Source organism: Hypanus sabinus, chromosome 29, assembly GCF_030144855.1.
Source record: "Hypanus sabinus isolate sHypSab1 chromosome 29, sHypSab1.hap1, whole genome shotgun sequence".
Classification (NCBI taxonomy): Eukaryota; Metazoa; Chordata; class Chondrichthyes; order Myliobatiformes; family Dasyatidae; genus Hypanus; species Hypanus sabinus.
In genome coordinates this window covers 13,359,800-13,378,809 of record NC_082734.1, presented here as the reverse complement: position 1 = coordinate 13,378,809, position 19,010 = coordinate 13,359,800, and the positions used below count along the sequence as shown (strand labels likewise).

General features: G+C 41.4%; 1 protein-coding gene across 9 annotated transcripts in view; it reads left to right on the top strand.

Annotated features, from left to right (window-relative positions):
- The window catches only part of LOC132383017 (myocardin-related transcription factor A-like), a 216,309-nt gene that overhangs the window by 154,423 nt on the left and 42,876 nt on the right, over nucleotides 1-19,010 (top strand). For all 9 annotated transcript variants that reach the window (XM_059953712.1, XM_059953713.1, XM_059953714.1 and 6 more), the window contains one exon: nucleotides 18,106-18,161. In XM_059953712.1, the coding sequence (XP_059809695.1) occupies nucleotides 18,106-18,161 (56 nt within the window). The remainder of the gene's footprint in view (nucleotides 1-18,105; nucleotides 18,162-19,010) is intronic.

The window sequence follows — 19,010 nt, the reverse complement described above, 5'->3', positions numbered from 1 at the left end:
TTCCCAGAAGGCAGTGGAGGCCAAGTCTCTGGATGCATTCAAGAGAGAGTTAGATAGAGCTCTTATAGATAGCGGGGTCAAGAGATACGGGGAGAGGACAGGAACGGGGTACTGATTGTGTATGATCAGCCATGATCACAGTGAATGGCAGTGCTGGCTAGAAGGGCCGAATGGCCTACTGCTGCATCTGCTGTCTATTGTCTATTGACTCTGCCCGGAAGAAGGCAATGGCAAACCACTGCTGCTGAAGAATTTGCCAAGAACAATCATCGTTATGGAGGCTATGACCGTCCACGTCATGAAACACAACACATGATGATGATGATAGTTTGAAGAAAAGACTTGGGTAAGGTTTCCACTGTTTGGAGGTTAGGGAGGGAAAATATCACTTGGGAATAAAATACCCTGCAGAGTCTTGATTTCATTTACCCAAATATACAAAGGGGGGAGCACATTGGGATAGCATATTGTACTGACCAAATGATTATGAAGTTTCAGGTCAGCACTGTAGTACTAGTTAAAGCTAAAGAAGGCAGTGGAGGGAAGTTTAAAGTCAGAGGATGATGGGTAATAATTTGACCTTTCTTCCAGAACTAAGATTTTATTGTGGAAGCAGATTTCAAGGATTTGAGAATTTTAGAATTTGATTCTAAGATCTTCTAATGCAACTTGTGTAGAAACAAAGACAACTCTGTAAATCACTTTGTAAGATACTGTGAAAGAAGATGAGTAATCAAATGTTTGTTGTTGAAAATTTGCTGGGAGTGGCTGCTAATGTGGCAGCAGGGTGGAGCAGCTGGTACAGCTGCTGCCTGTTAGCTCTGGCAACCTGGTTTTAATTCTGATGTCTAATGTCGTCTGTGTACACTTTGCGCACAATGCCAGAGACCGCAAGGGTACTCCACCTGCCGAGATCCTCTCAGTCGGTAGATTCATTGGCTTCTGTTGTGGGTGGATGATATAATCTTGGAGAAGTTAATGAGCTTGTGGCGGGGGCAGATTACCAGAAGAATTAGTGAGGAGAATTGGGTTGTTCTTTTCATCTGGCATACTTTAAGGTTGAATGATCTCATTCGGCCAAGTGTATGCAGGATCAGCACCATTCTCCCTCTGATGTTTCTGGTAAGCTTCCCTTGCCGTAGAAAAGATGGAAGGTGTTGATGGTTCTTGAGAGACTAGAGTCTCCTAGCTGAAGAGTCTACAATCACGTGGCATTGCTTCAGGATGTGGATGTAGCCATTGAGGACAAATATGTAACATGTTCATTATGCAATGCATGGTAATTGTTTGAATTCTTTACCTTAAGAAAGCTTTAGATAGTAAGTTGTCAAGTAAGTTAAAGATTGAGGTGGTCCTTTAGACACAAGGGAGAATTGGTCATGATACAGTTTGAGCAGTAAGTGTATCTCATATTTAAGAGGTGTATTCCTCCCTGATAGCTTCCAACTTGGATTCCAAGAACTTCAATTTCTCTAACGTATGGTAACCACTCCGCTCTGTCTACAAATCAGAAAGCAGAATTGAAAGTAACTTTTCTTTTAGACTTCAAGAAGGACAACTGAGCAATTGACCTTGACTGTGGGGTCTTCATCGGCCAGAGTGCTCAGGAATGAGAACAGAAGAATGAAGAACCTAAGTAGATCAACTGACCATTTTGAACCTGCTCAGCCATTCATTGGAATCGTGGCTGATCTTCTTCTTGGTGCCATTTTCCTGCACCTCAAATCCCTTGATCCCTTAATCAGAAATATTTCTCTTTCTTTTCAATGAACTCATTGACGGAACCTCCATGGCCTTTCAGGGTAGAAAGTTCAAAAGGCTTATCACCTTCTAAATTGTTAAACTCTTCCTTATCTCAGAGTGCAACAGTGACCTTACACTAGACTGCTATGTACCATTAACCAGAGTTTGGAAGCAGCTGGTCCAGGGAACTCCTGAGATGCCGAGGGAGTCTAATTACTTGAGGTGATTTGGGTTGTCTCAGTACCAAGTGTCCGTGCCACCATCCTTGGTGGGCAATAAGATGCCAGGTCACTGTTAACTTGACCTGTATTTTTAATGTACTGTCAGCAGAAGATAAGGGTTGAATGCTGGAATAATTAAAATAGCTACTATGAATTTACAGAGACAAAAGATGAAATAAAAGAGCAACATAACTAAAGCAGATCAAAGTTGAATGATTAAAAAATTTGCAAATTAATTGTGACAGATGTTAGGTTTCCTATATAAGTTGAAGATTATCAAAGTACATGGGGAAAATAAGGAGAAAAAGACACACTGAAGTGAAAATGTTGAAACCATATGAAGAAGGTAGAAGTCATAGATGTTACTAATTACTGAACTTACAGGGGGAGGCCTCATCTATGGTCTGTAAACTGCTGCGGAAGTCCGAGTTAAAGTGAGAAACAGAAGTCTGGTCTGCAGAGCTGTGTGTTTGTATTTGCTCTTTGATGTAACGAAAGAATTCTAAAGTAGGGTTTGGTTGCCATCATTTCTAGAGCATGCTTCTGCACAGTTCTATGTTCAGTACAGTTTGTTGTCCGTGTGATATTCGAGGTCACCGTAACATGAGAAACCCAGCTATTTGGTCAAGTAACAGAATGAATGAATTACTGGACCAATCTATGAAGGGACAGACCAATGCTTCAGAAGCAGGGTTTGGAATCCTATTGTGGCAGCTGGGAATTTTGAGTTTGGTTACTTAAATTTTAATAGTCAAAGAATGCAACTGCTCCATTAATATTCTTCAGGAAAGAAATCTGCTGGACTATGACTCCTTCACCAGTATGGTTGATTCTTAAGTACTGTCTCAAATTTTTGAGCAAGTTGTGTAATTTAGGACAAGCAATAGTTGCTCATTTAGCAAAAGGTTTTCATTCTGTGAAGGAGTAAAATTTTTGCTTTCTGTTCTGATTGCTAAACTTCTCTGAAGGAACAGTTACCCAAATGTCAGAGTAGTTTTAACTGTGGTGTACACATTACTAACTCCCTGATACCTAGCCTGGGTGATGGAAGAAAATTGTTCAAGAGTTGTGCAGCCAAATTGGTGCTGGTTTGGAGAAAGAGAGAGCAGAATTTAAGTATGATTATTAGTGAAGTAGAGAATTTTTTTTTTAAGGTGTTTAATAACTTCTCCAAAAGTTTGAAGCCTTCCAGTGGAGCTTGGGTGAAAATGATGATTCATTCCCCTGAAGCAAGTGCTCTGCCCACTTCCCATGCTATGTTTCGGGTGCATAATGTTTTGGTCCATTTGAGAAATGGCTCTGTAACTGATCTGCTAGTCTACTTTTTATAACAGTATAGGTCTGTGTGTGCTCTTCAGTAACTCATTTGCTTTAAACCTCTGATCTCTTCTATCAATTAACACTTTATAGAGTATACAGTCTTGCATGGTGTACATGCTTTGTGGGATATAGCTATTACGTCATCTGCCACATATAGATTCACTGCTCTCATTCCACCTGAATGTTGGGGTTTGCAGATGGTATATCTGCTAGAGGGTTATTTATTGAAATGCGTTACGGAATAGACCCTTCTGGCCCTTCGAGCCATGCCAACAGCAGTCCCCTGATTTAATCGAGCCTAATCATGGGAAAATTTACAATGACCAATTAACCTACCAAGCAGTATGTCATGTGAGAAGATACAAATTCCTTACAGGCAGTGGTGGGAATTGAACTTGGGTCACCTATGTAAAGCGTTGTGCTAACCACTACGCTAACGTGCCACCCCAACTACCATGAAGTAGCCTAATTGTGAGCTCTAATTTCTGTGTACTATTTGTTGTTTTGTATCTCAATGCAAGCTGGTCTACTTTTTGTCCTTTATAGTGAATGATTTTCACTATTCCCAAGTGTTTGAAAGGCTCCCTTATATCGTATTGTATAGGAACAGCACTTGGGATATCATGTGACCAAAAAAAAAATCATTGTTCCTGTCTTCATTCCTACAATTTGAACTTATTTTTACTATATAATTTAACATTTTGAACTCCATTATTCATTGCAGGGGTTGAATGCTTGATCTGTTAATATTACCAGACCCTCTACTTCACCCATCTTCTTTCATCTGTCATTTATGGAATACAGTATGTATGTTGACACTTCTTCATCCTTTATACATCAATAGGAAAGGTTTAGACTCTAAACTTTAGAGAGATATGGGCGGTATGCAGAAAAATCTAACTAGCTCAGATGACAACTTTGGTTGGCATGGATGAGTCGGGCAAAATAGCCTGTATCTGTTCTGTCTGATCTTCTAAGTTCCTTCAGCGCTTTGTGTGTGTTACCTGGATTTCTAGCATCTGCAGAGTGTCTCGTATTTAAAATACTCAGTAGGTTGGAAAGCATCTGTGGTTGTAATGAGATCACTGACCAAGACTTTAAGTTCTCTCTCCATCTGACCTCAGTTTTTCTGACATTTTATGTATTTGAAAATTATCTACCATTATTCAACATTAACGTTTTATCATATTCCTAATATCGAGGGCCTGAGTTGCTGTCTCGGATTCAACAGCATCTGCCATCTCTCTCTGGCCATACCATTCTCCCAACCCATGCAAAGCTAAGGTTTGCTGAACCACACAGGTATCTTACACACTTACACAAATTATGACCACTTAGAAGACATAACACACCTTTGCATACTGAAAGACTTCAGGGAGGGGCGGGTCAAACTTTGTGGCATCGTGGCAACTTGCAGCAGGAATGAAATTATTCAGCCCATCATGTTGGTGCCAAGCAATAAAGAGCTATTGCTCTAATCCGACTTTAAAGCTCTGTCATTTCTCCCACTGAGGCCAAGGATGATGACAACTGGAAATTCTAATGAGTATTTCCCGCCTCCAACTTCAGGGAAACCACGTGTCCTATCTTGGCAAAGATGAGTTAGATTAGAGATAAAATTTGGAGCCAACTTTAATTTTATAATTTGGCCTGGCATTAGTGAGGGGGAGATCTAATTTCAACTTTCTTATAGGCAGCTGTTTCAATTGCTTGTATACACATATGCTTTTTGACTTAAGACCATTACTCTTTTGAATTAATTAAATTGCATAGTGTCTTTCTGTTCCTTAAATTATTTTTTGCTAATTGAGTAACAGCATCAGATGTTTACTACCATGAAAGTTTTACCGAAGCTGATTGCTTCCAAATTCGTGAGCGTGAATATTGAGAATGTACTCAGAAACATTTACTTCCCTTTTTTTGCAGTTTATCTTCCTTTTGATATTGATAGTTTATAGGTCTATGTGTGTAGTTTTTCATCAATTCTGTTGTATTTCTTTACTCAACTGAATGCCTGAAAGAAAATGAATCTCAAGGTAGCAAAAGCATACTTTGATAATAGATTTATTTTGAACTTTGGACTAATGTTTCAGACAGGAAGTTCATTATCGCAATTCTGATTCTGAAGTGAATACATGGGTGTCCCAGTTTGACCCAGTTGAGTAACTGAGGAATCAGCTCTTTGCCACTTTTTTCTGAAGACTGTATACCATACGTTGTGGAATGGTACAGAGGCAGGTATGGTTAGCTAGTTGAGATTCAACATAATGTTTCTGATCCCAGCTTTTGATATTAATAAAGGGCCTTTATGTCCTGATTTGAATTGTCTTTGTGGAGCAAAGGTAAATGCTTGTGTATGACTTCTCTTTCGGTTTAGGTTGTCAGTTGTAGATCAGCTACTGTGTAAGACCCTGTGAGGATAAAGGCGAGGAGGTCCGAGACAACCACTGACCATTTCCACACAGCCTCTGCTGGTATTCCAGCTGCACCCTCTCTCTGCCCACACATGGTCTTGCCCACGTTGGCTTCACCCATCTCTTGTCTCTGTTGTAGTTACCTCCTTTGATTCCCTCCTCTCACTCATTGTGTGGACCTCTTCCAATCCCTCAAAACTCCTGCTCAGAACCCCCATCCCCCTTTCTCCCTGATGTAGCTGCTACAGTTGAATGTTTATCTGGAAGAAGGTACAGGAGCCTCAGGTTCAGGAACAATTGTTACCCCTCAACCATCAGGCTCTTGAACCAAAGGGGATAGCTTCACTTGCCCCATCATTGAAATGTTTCCACAATCTATGGACTCACTTTCAAGGACTCTTCATCTTATGTTCTTGATATTTATTGTTTATTTATTTATTATTATTTATTTCTTTTTGAATTTGCAGTTTGTTGTCTTTTGCACACTGGTTGAATGCCCAGTTGGGGAGGTCTTTCATTGATTCTATTGTGGACTTATTGACATTGCCTGCAGGAAAACTAATCTCAGGCATATATGTATTTTGATAATAAATTTATTTTGAACTTTAGCACAACAAATAATACTAGTGCTTCCTTTTGACTGCCACTGAGACCCTCTTAGTTCAATGCATTTGTATCAAAATGTGAACTAGTCACGCTTGCAACGTTGTTCATTGAGGTTAGTGCAAGAATGTGGTTTAAAAATATACATTTCCCTGACCTGTATTATGTAAGCTAGGTGCTGTGCCCTGGCTGTGCACTCTAATGATGTTGCCCTGCAGAATGATTGACTGAAAAGGCCAATATTGCCTGGAAGAATGAGCAGTGGTTCAATGGAAACAAGGGAGCTTGACAGTATAGGTGCCGAGAGGCTAGTTCATGGTGGAGGAACCTAGAAGTAGCAGATAGAATAAAGTTGTTCACTTAAGACTGAGATGAGGAGAATTTTATTTGAGCTGTTGTCCTCAGGCTGGAAAATCCACCCCAGTGCCTTTTCTGGGTTAAACCAGAAGCAAATGTAGCAGCCTTTATTTAACTGAATGGGAGACATCCGATCTGGGAGAAAGCTCTGTATTTTATTAGGTTTGAATTAATTGACTTAGTGAATGTTTCAGCTTTTTATCTAAGAGGTTTAAAATGTTAATTTTATTGCATCTTCTTCAGTTTTGTTCAAATATTTTTGACTGTTTGAATGAGAAAAGAGCGACTTTCTAGTTCTGATGTAAGGTTTTTAACCTGAAGCATTACCTTTGCTCTCCTTCGTGGGTGCTGCCTGACCTGATGAGGATACTTGGCACTTTCTGTTTTTATTTTAAATTTCCAGCATTTATTTCTACAACTCTAATACTCCACTAATCCCATAAACCACCCCACTCCCCAAATTCTTCCACGCACTTACACATGAGGGGCAATTTAAGGAGGCCAATCTTGCTAAAGCCAACACAAACCTTGATGTGGTGCTTCAACAATACTCTTAAGTATGATTTTAAACCAGTCCCACACATTTAGTCTGCCAGTACCCATTCCTCAGCATTAACCAGGCTTCCAATTAAACAGCTTAGCCTGCTACCCCAATTACCTGGGAGATTAAAGACCGCTTGTTTCAATCCTTGTATCACAGTAAACTTAAACTACAAGGTTAAGAAATTTTAATTTAAACCAAATAAAGTTTTAAAATGAAAACAAAGTCATCCCTTTGCCAATAAGTCCATACTCTGCAGATACTACAAGCAGAGGAAAGGCAAGAATATTGTTAATACGCAAACGAAAGTCGTAGACTAGTCTCGAGGTTCAGTACCATCAAAGCCCTGTTCCTTCATAGCAAGTCTGAATCTTTCTTGTTCTCCAGTTGCAAAGCACTGCCACCCACCTTACTCCACCAAAACCACATTCTTGCAATAAAAGTTGAGGTATTATTTGGCTGCTTTCTTGCCGCGTCCTTCACCTTTCTATGTCTCACGAGCCAGAGGACCAAGGCAGTACAGTGCACTCAGGTATATTTGTCCCTCAACATCATCATCATGTGCTGTACCGTAAGACGGACAATCATGGCCTATCCAGATTCATGATTGTTCTCGGCAGACTTTTCTACAGAAGTGGTTTGCCACTTCTTCAGGGCAGTGTCTTTACAAGTCGGGTGACCCCAGCCATTATCAATACTCTTCAGAGATTGTCTGCCTGGTGTCAGCGGTCCTATCACCTGGACTTGCAATATGCACCAGTCGCTCAAACGACCATCCACCACCTGCTCCCATGGCTTCATGTGACCCTGATTCGAGGGGGGTGGACTAAGCAGGTGCCACACCTTGCCCTAGGATGACCTGCGGGCTAGTGGAGGGAAGAAGTGCCTTAAACCTCCTTTGGTACAGACTTAGCTCAACCCCGCCACCAATATTAGTCCCTCACCAGTTTGATTGTCATATTCTTCCTGAGAGAAAGCATTGCCATGAAGTAGATATATTAATGGTGTTCCAGGGCTTTTAGAGCTCGACACAGATATTGTGGGCTGAATGGCCTCTTCCAAAAGTGCTGTTCTATAATTAAAGTCACGTTTTCTCACATATTCTATCTATCATTCAAATATTCATTTAAACATTTATGCATTACCTTTCTGCTGTTTTTAAATCTTCCTTTGGAAGAATTTTCCCGTTTGAAATGTCCAAAACGAAAGGCTATAAGTACTGTATATTAAAACAAAGTAAAGGCCATAAACATCAGTATATCATTGGAATAATTGAGTCATAAGGGCACAGCAAATCCTTTGACCCACTAACCACCAGCCACCCACGTGTACCGATATTACACTCATCCCATTTAATTTTCCCCATTTTCCCCTTTTAATTTCCCCCTTCATCTGCTCCAGATTCTACAATTCACCTACTCACTGAGAACAATTTTAAGTGGCTAATTAATATTTCAGCCTGCATGCCTTTATGACGTGGGATGAAGCCCACATGGTCTCAGGGAGAACAAGCAAATTCCACAAAGGCAGCCCCAGAGGTCAGAACTGAACTTGAGTCACTGCAGATGTAAGACTAGCTTTTCCACTTTCCAGTTGCCAATATATCTGATGGGGAATTTATGGGAAACTTCTTTTCAAGTCTCTTACTTGTAGAACATAGAGTCCTTGAGATGAATAGCATAAATGGTTTAATAGGACAGCAAGTACTAGAGTGAGAGTTGATTTGAATGATGAATGAGACGAGGTTGGCCAAAGTCAGCTATAGCACAGACTGGGCAGGCCTATTTGCTTCAGTGTTCTCAGTTCTTTATGTAAAAAATGAGGGTTGGGAAAATATCTGTATGCAAAGATCAAAGTATATTTATTATCAGAATATGGATACATTATACAATCTTGAGATTTAACTCCTTACAGGCAGCCACAAAACAAAGAAACCGAAAAGAACCCGTAAAGAAGAGATCATGAAACATCCATTGTGCAGAGTGAGAAAAAAAAACAAATCGTACAAACAATAAAAGTAAGCAAATGGACTTCAAAACTGATGTTTTACAAAAGACGTGAAGCCAGGCATCACTGTAGCCAGACCAGGCCACAGCCTCAGTTCAGTGCAGAGCTGTGTAAATGTCGCGAGGCCACAGACACAAAGCCAAGTGTCAGTGCAGCTGGAGCAGGCCACAGCCTCAGTTCAGTGCAGAGCTGCGGAAGTGTTGCAAAGCAGCGAGCAGAGCCAGGCAGAACTGTCCCGTCCCTCACCTCTGATCCTGATACTCTAACCTTTTCGATTTGCCCCGGCACTTAAACTGCCCAAACATCAGGTTGTTCCTCACCCTCGGACGACTCTGGGGCCTGGATCCCACCACACAATTCGGCCCATGCCTGACCTTTCCAATTTGCCTCAGAGTACTTACTTGTTTTCCTTGTTTTGTTTGTCGCCCATAATTAGTTGCTGGGCTTCACCAGTGGCATCTTAAACCAGGTCTGCTGCCTGAAGTGTGATGCTGCACCTTTGGTAGATATAGCGCTTGCTTATGAACCTTGTGGCACGTGGCCAGGAGGTTTAGGCATCGGACTAGCAATCTGAAGGCTGTGAGTTCGAGCCCCAGCCGAGGCACTTAACCACACATTGCTCCAGTCTACCCAGCTGAAGATGGGTACCAGCAAAATGCTAAGGGGTTAACCTCTCGATAGATTGGTGTCCTATCGGGAGTGGGGGGGGGGGAGTCGCTTCACGCCATGGAAACCGGCATCAGCACCGGCCTGATGAGCCTATAAGGCTCGGAACAGACTTTAACTAACTTAACTTATGAACCTTGGTCAAGGCTCTTTTTCAAATAAGGCACTTGAATTACCCAATCTATGGTGTATAATTATGTTTAAATTTATCATTTGAAATCCTGTATACAAATGATAAATAATTTTAATGGAGCTGAAATTGCTGAGACAGGTTTTGTCATGATAACATGGCCATAAAATTGCAGTAGAGATGTATCTTGCACAATATACAGCAGACAGCTGACTTTGGGTGAGCTGATTGCAGATCAGCAAAGTAAAAACCCATGTGAACATCACAAAGGAAAATGAGGTTTTTGGTCAATTTAGATGCTTAAGTTTTGCACAAGCAAAGGTATGGGATAGTTCTGACTACGTCGTTCTACCAGTGATGAATGAATCATTAGATTCTTGTGCTCATTTTCATTTAAACCAGGGGAGCAATAATCCTGGGTGATTACTTCTTGGCAAACTCCTCTGGTTACCTGCTTGTTACTAATCATATTGACAAGTAGGATTTGCATTAATAGATACTAACAGAAGCAAGGCAGTGTCCATTTCTGAATTAACCAGATATTAATAAAATTAAAGCAGCATGCTTAACTTAAATTATTTTGTAATCTAAATCCCTTTAAAAGCAAATGGCTGTTAGAAACTCGTGTTTGTGTCTTTGGCTGTTACAAACTATTTGTAGTAATCTATTTTGCAGTCTGGGTCAGGTAACTCCAAGCAGTTTTTAACAGGCTGTTATTAATCGGAATCATGTTGCGGGAGGTAATACTTGCTTTGAAAATGGGAAGGTGCTCAAAGGGTCAGGCAGAATCTGCAGAGGAGAGCAGTTCATGTTTCAGGGTGATGACTTTCCACCTATGAAGCAGAGCATCTCTAGCATTTTATTTCAGATTCCCAGCATCTGGAATATTTTGCTTTCTTTTTTGTTTACAACATTTGTTACAAGTCTAGTTGCTCTGGTGAATTGCTTAAATCTGGCTGCTTCAGTCTTCAAGTGTAAGTGTTACAAGTCCTACCAAATGGAATTAAGCTCATTAATCCATGGCAATATTTTGCTCAGATCAGTGATATTGCTGGAGTGATGATTAGAGGTCAAATGAGAAGCAGGCATGCTTTCCTATGGGCAAGAGCAATCAGTCAGCGTTTCTGGCCAAGGCCCTTCCTCAGGAGTAAGAAGGAAGGGGGAAGATGAACTTGGCCCAAAGTGTCAACTGGTTACTGTTTCCCACAGATGCTGCCTGACCTGCTGAGTTCTTTGAGCATTTTGAGGGTGTTGCTCTGGATTTCCAGTATCTGCAAACTTTCACATGTTTATGCTTTCCTATATCTATTTTATACTGATTTAGTTGTTTGAAGACCTATCGTGCCTCCTCCAAAGTTTGCCTCCTTGCAAATTTTCACCAGCTCTGCAGATGAAATAGGCTCCTGACAGTCTTCATAAAATCTCCTGATCCAAATCATGACTTGTTTGGATTTCAGTTGGCCTGGAACTATCATTCACAACTGAGAATCTCTTCCACAGTTTGTACGCTGACTCTGGCATCCTTTGATACCTTTTAACACTGTTGATGGCTTTCCATTGGGACTTCTAAAAGTTGTGACAAAGGTTGTAAGCTTAGCATAATGTTAGGTTTGGGTAATCATCTGGTGATGGAATCAAGTTTCACTGAGATGCCTTGTCTTGTTTTATCATTGGTTCTCAGTCTGGTGAATTCATTCTTCAGGTAAATGTTTGAACCACATTTTACAGTAAGAAAACTGGCAAGAGCCAATAAAGTTTCTGGAATAAACTTGGCAGAATGCAACATGGATTACTCTGTCCCTGACCTGTTTACCCCATCTTTGCAATCCAGCTGGTTCGGAATAAATTTACTGCTGTTTTGTAAGATAATATTTCGCAACAATTGAATTGACTTGTGTAGGAAGTTTGTAATAAGACTGTCTCCCTCCTCCTGTAATTTCAAACCATTTTACTGGTGGGTGGTCAATTTTCAAGGACTAAGTACCAGAGCTGCGAATGCGGCCTATTAAAAAAAAACATCAGTTCTTGCACCTGGCCTTCCCAGTTTCAGACACCCAGTATATGTGAAGCCCATACATACAAGGTATTGGGAGACCAGTGGTATGGATTTGCCTGCTGCTGCAATGCTCCAGGCACCTTCTGTTCAGGAATCTGTTCACAGCTGCGTTTCCGACTTGCGTGCTGATCAGGTTGTGAACAGTCCTCGGGAATGGAGCCCTGTCGTAACCTGCAGATTTGTATGCTTGGTTCATCCGTGCAGTCAGTTTGTAACACACTACATGATTCTCCTCAAAACAGTCGCGTTAGGGACAACACGGTAGCATAGCGGGTAATATATCTCTATTACTCACGGGTTCAATTCCAGCACTCTCTATAAAGAGTTTATGCATTCTTCCGGTGACCATGTAGGATATCTACTATGTATGTGTTTAGTAGATTAATCGATAACATGGGTGTAATTGAGTTGTAGGGGTTCATTGGGCTGGAAGGGCCTGTTCCTGTGCTGTATCTCTAAATGAAATGAAATAAAATAGCATTTTGAGAGATTTTTCATTTTTACTGCCTTAAGTTTAATTGGTGTAAGATCAAATACAGACAACACTGCCAAAACTCTTTGTTTTCTCATGTCTGTTATTTTCCATGTGGTTCCTAGCTCCCTAGTTACCTTAGCCAGATAAGCCAATTCCTCAGCTATATGACCTGGTACAGAGCAGTTTTGGTGTTTGGAGTCAGTGTGCTAGTCAGATAAAGTCCTGAGAATCCCTTCTGAAAGGTCAGCACTTGTCACTTCTTGGTCAAGAGCAGTTTGGAATGAACCTTGAATTCAGAGGACCTAATAATAAGCAAAAAAATTGTGGTGAACCAAAGAAACAGAACAGACGAGAGCCCTTCTGAGAAACAGGATGACATTACTGAAAAGCAGAACATGTTCACATGCCGCTCGCTGCTCCATGCTACTGAAGAGGATTAATTCGGCAAAAGGTAAGCTTGGGTCATCCTTGTGAAGAGGCAGCTTGCTGTGCGATAATTCCTTGAATGTCGCGGCCAACCATAGTGGCTGTCAGGAGGGAATCAAGTTATTTTCCATGGCTATTGATCGCTGAAAGGCAGTATCAATATTGGTGTTGAATAAGGGTTGGCTTTGGCTTTAAGAACCCCACTTGGGAAAATAGTTTGCTAATATTTGGTGGACTTGGACTTAGAGAAAGCCACCAATTCAGAATAGTAAGGCTGAAGTGGAATTGTATATTTGCAAAGTGGTAGAAGGTTAGACAGCAACACACACAAAATGCTGGAGGAACTCATCAGGTCAGGTAGCGTCTCTGGAAATGAATTAACAGCCAACATTTCAAGCTGATATCTTTCTTCAGTACTGAAAAGGAAGGGGGAGGCTGCCAGACAATTAGATAAATAGCCAAGCTGCTTTATTGCTTGACAAAAGAAATATAAGACTTTCTATAATTTCCCCATATTTCTTAGCAAGTTCAGCAATTTCACCACATCCAGGGAACTTGCTTACAGTCATTGCCACCCAGTCTCCCCTTTGGAATTGCAGCTGCTGAACTTGGGGCGTGTTATAACAGACAATTTTGCATTTTAAATTTAAAAGAAGGGTTTTCCCCTCTTGAGGTGATGTACAAATGGCAGCCTTATGCATTGAAAATATTGTGGTTCATTGACCTCTATTTGTGAGCCTGTTGTGTCACTCAGTTTTGACTGTGAACCTTCAATGCCAAATGATGGCAATAAAGTTTATAGATCAGACGCAATCTCATTAAATGGCAAATCAGGCTGAATGGTTTGTTCCCATATACCTGAACCAAACTCTTCCTCTGTTTACTCACATGTTTTGGAAATGATTGGAATCCAATTGTTTTATTTTGTGTGTGTACTTTTTAAATTACAATAAATGTTGGTACTTTAAAGCCTGGCAATAGCCATAAGACATAGGAGCAGAATAAGTCCACCTGGCTCATTGAGTCTGCTCCACCATTCAATTATGGCTGATTTGCTATCCCCCTGAACCCTCAACCCCATCCTCCTGCCTTCTGCCCATAGCCTTTGACACCCTTACCAATCCAGAACCTACCAACCTCAGTTTAGATATGCCCAAATGACTTGTCATCCACAGATTCACTGGCCTCTGGCTAAGAAATTCTTCCTCATCTCTGTTCTAAAGGGATGTTCTTGTATTCTGAGGCTGTGCCCTCTGGTCCTAGATGCCCCCATCATTGGCACACTATCTAGGCCTTTCAATATTCAGTAGGTTTCAGTGAGATCCCACCCTCCCCCATTCTTCCAAACTCCAGCAAGTCCTGGACCCGAGACATAAAATGCTCCTTGTAATTCAGCCCTTTCATTCTTGGCATCATTCTTGTGACCCTGTCCAATGCCAACACATCCTTTGCTAGATAATGAGCCCCAAGCTACTCCAAGTGTGGTCTGACCACATTGGTTTAGCAATATTTATTTGGTAAGGTGGTTCAACCGCTCTTGAAATCTGGACCAGTTTCTAGTTTCCTAGGATCCCAAAGCTTTTTTTCCCACTCTCCTGCACTTCTTCCTCCTGTTATTTTCAAACCAATTTTGGTGTCTGTTAAATTGTAGCCTGTCTCCTTTATCTGCCTACCTCATGTAGGCACTAACAGTACCTGCTTCCTTTCTGGTTTTCTTGTTCTAGACAAAGATGATTATTGCTCCCAGAGTGTGGCTGCATTAATACAAGTGGCTTATATAAAAATCTAGGCCTTTGAGCATAACTTTTGCACTATATTTGCATACAGCTAATTTTCTTCAAAGAAGACATGCATAGGCACTACATTACTTGTGGCATTGTGTATGGCTTGAAACAAGTATCACCCATAGAACAGGAAATCTCTCACTCACTTGATAGTACGAAGCTTGGCTTTTGATTTTGTTGTGTTCCGTTATGTTACTTTTCTGAAACTTGGACTGACTCATGGGAAACCTGTAAAAAATGTAAGAATGTAAGGTAATTTTCTAATACTTTTTAAATCCTTTGGGTTATAGTTTCTGGTTGCCAGACCGCATCTAGAGTTGCTGCATAAAATATTTAACTTATTTTGCATTTCATATCCAGGTAATTCTTTTGTGTGTAATTGATCTTTTCTCCGGCGCTGAACTGAACTCAAATTATAAAATGCCGGTGTCTCGATTCTGTGAGCTTTATCTCCTCCCCCAAAGGCATTTTGCTGAGCGTAGGGATGAGGGGGTGTAGGATAGAGCCTGGTACTCCTGCGCGTGATGTTACTATAGTGTGGAGAGGAAGTGCAGCTTTTCTTACGGGTGGAGAAACGGAAGAGAGTGGTGACCACTTTTGCACATTTCAGCTATTGATTAGGATCATAAAGCAATACAGCACAGGAGGCTGCTATTTAACTAACCTGGCCGTAGCTGCCCTATTGAAAGCAACAGTCCATTAGTTCAGCACATCACCTTTTACAATAATGCAAGTGGTTCCCTTAAAGTATGTATCCAGTTTACTATTGTTTGGTGTGTTGCAGGCCAAAATAATTCGTATATTTAAATCTTTAAAACAGAAACTCCTCTTTTAAGTACTAAAGCAACTCAGCAGGTCAGGCTGCAAACTGTTGACGCTTTGGGCTGAGATCCTTCAGCAGGACGTTGCTGAAGGGTCTCAGCCCAAAACGTCGACAGTGCCCTTTTCCCTAGATACTACCTGACCTGCTGAGTTCTTCCAGCATTGCGTGTGTGGTGAAGTATAAGTGACGTGTTTGTCTTGGTTCCTGGCATCTTGTGTTCAACAGTGTCTTGTTCTAGTGTAAGGAGTTGTTTGTGTATGCGTTTTGCGATGGGTGGAGTAAGACAGAGGTGTAACTCTGCATCTGATCTTGCTCTATACATTAGGGAGTAGATGATGAGCTGCAGTTATTTGCTGCGGAGCGCACACCACTACTTCCTCAATTCGTAATTAATGTATTATGAATTCCACCTTAAAGGACAGGGCTGGAGTCTGTGAGGTTGTTAGGGGACAGATTTGTTTTTGCAGTGGAAGTCATTGAAATTGTCTCAGACTGGGCGTGTGCCGCACCACTATAAAACCCACTTTTCAGTCTGGATCACTTTCTAGCATGTAGCTTTACAGTGCCAATGAACCGGGTTCAATTCCCACCGCTGTCTGTAAGGAGTCTGTACATTCTTCCAGTTTCTTTCACGTGCACCGGTTTCCGAAGACGTGCAGTACAGGCTAGTAGGTTAATTGGTCACATGGTGCAGGCTCCTTGGGAACAGAAAGGCCCATTACTGAGCCATATCGCTAAATAAAGAAATAAAATGCAGATAGCGCTACTGAACTCAGCATTAACGTGTATATGATGGACATAAGAGGAGACAAAGTTTTAACCTCTTTGAACTGGTCCACCCATGTAATAAGGTTGATCACTTTATACCTAGGTATACCCCCCCCCTCCACCCAGTAACTTTGCTGATAAAAGAAAAAAATTCTATTGTATAAGTTTTCAATGAATAATTGAAGTTTTGGGAGAAGATGTTCCAGATTTGGATTGAAAGGGCGTAGGGAATAGCATCAGGGTAAACAGCCTGATCTAATTTTCAGGCTTAACACCTGTTTTCATGACTGAAAACCATAACCACTGATTTCCCCCAACAATCCAAAAACCCGTCTCTGACTTGGCATTCACAGCTCTCTGTGGTACGCTCTGTGAAAAGGCACTCCCTAAACAACTCCCAGTTTCAATTTTAAGCTTTTGCATCTCCCTAATCCAATATTTTAATTTTTCATACCTTTCTGATCATCTTGAACAACTCACAGGGGTCCCCATTATTACCCAAAAGAAGTCAAACAGGAGCTTTGGAACCTACAAAGAAGATTCATGGTTTAGGAATTCGTGTTTCAAATTATTTTTGTTGCTGGTTTTACCTAGGGCTACGCACTGTAGTGGTGAGTGGCGTCTTTATCCAGACTTTTACACCTCTTGTGTGGGGTTACAACAGGAAGGACTTGTAAAGTCCATTAACTTTACAATCTGTAATGGAATGTTATTCTCCCAATGGCAATACACTCTAAAAAAGCCCTGGAATTCCTTCTCTAAAAATTTCTGTCCCTCACTTCCTCTCTTGACAATTCTCTAAAACACCTCACTGTGACAGTTACTGGTCCTACCTGCTATCTTGCATGGCTCCATATCTGTTGACTGACAGACAGACAGACGTACTTTGTTGATCCCGAGGGAAATTGGGTTTCGTATTAATTTGATGCATGTATAAATTGAGTGGTCAGTTTTATTTTGCAAGGTGGAGAAATCTTAATTTAGAGGTCATAAGCTTAAGTTGAGAGAAGAAAGACTTATTTATTGAGATGCAGTGCAAAATAACTGCTTCAAGCCACAGCACCCAGCAATCCCCCAGTTTAATCCTAGCCTAATCACGGGACAATTTACATTGACCTATTAATCTACCAGCTGGTACGTCTTTGGACTGTACGAGGAAACTGGGGCACCCGGAGGAAACACACACAGTTACGGGGAAAACATAGAAACTCCTTACAGACAGCGGCAGGCCCTAACTTAATCACAGGACAATTTACAATGACCAATTTACATACCAGCTGTAAGACTTTAGACTGTTGGAGGAAGCCCACATAGTCACGGGAAAAACATATAGATTCCCTGCAGATGGCAGCAGGATAATAGGAAGATGGGGGCATTTTTCTTTACATGAAGAGCAGTATGTACATGAAGTGAGCTGCCAAAGAAAGTGCCCGAGACAGGTTCAATTACAATGTTAAAAAACATCAGATTGATAAGGTTTCAGGGTTTCCCAACACAGGGTCCACGGACCCGTCGGTTAATGGTAGGGCTCCATGGCATAAAAAGGGTTGTGAACCCGTGGTTTAGAGGGATATGGGCCAAAAGCAGGCAAATGGGATGAACTCAGATTGGCACCTTCGTCAACATGAATGGGTTGAGTTGAAAGACCTGTTTCCACGCTGTCTGACTCAGACTATCCTTATTTGATTGTGCTCTTGTGAAGTATCGTGATGTTTTGATGCATTGAAGGTTGAAGTTTGTTGCTATGGTTTAACTTTTCTCACTCTTCCAGCTCTGAAGAGCCCTGCTGCATTTCACGAACAGAGGAGAAGCTTGGAGAGGGCACGGGTAAGCAATTTTTAAATCTTGTTACTGAATGTCGTTTCTGCCTTTTTGCACAGACTTGAGCACAAAACATTTGTTAGTGAGTTGAAACCTGTTCTTGCCAAAGCCACCACTGAACTGTTATAAACAAATAAGCATGCTTCTTTCTAGGTTGAAGAGCAACCTAATGGAGATGTGTTCCTGAGATAGCAGTAAAGATTTCCCAGGATGATGAACCTAACAGTCAAATGAGCAATTCAAGAGTAATTCTTTTCCCAGAGAGTGCTTGTCACAGGGAGCTCACCACCAAATAGTGGATGGGGTTGTGAGTCATGTAGGGTGCTTTGTGCTGGGTGTAGTAAGCTTGAGTGTCAAAGAAGCTGCAGTCATCTAGACAAGTGCAGACCATTCCTTCACTCTATTGAGTTGTGTGTTATGGGAGGGGGCTTTGAGAAGTTGTGGAATTCTCTCCTTGCAGGGTGCCCCATCTCTTGCCCTTGCAGCCACTGTTTTTTGTGGCTCCATCTGGCAGCAATTTACCAAGGTGGCTTCAACAGCACTTCCTGCATCTGCAGCCTGCGACACTCCTGTGTCGGAGTGCTGTTGCTTACCGGACTCACTCCGAGTTTCCCAGTACTTGAATATGGAAATAGGTCAGCATTCCTTCGTTGTTGCTTGGTCCAAAACCTGGAGCTCCTAGCCAGTAGGACTGTGTCAATACTACCATCTTGTAAGCTGCAGAAGCTCAGTAATCTAGCTCACCACTGCCTTAAAATTAGAGTGATGCCTAAGCTCATATTGTCAAATGAATGGAGAAAAAGTTGGAGAAAGCTTATGCATTAAAAAGAAAACAGCAGCATTGTTAGACCTCAG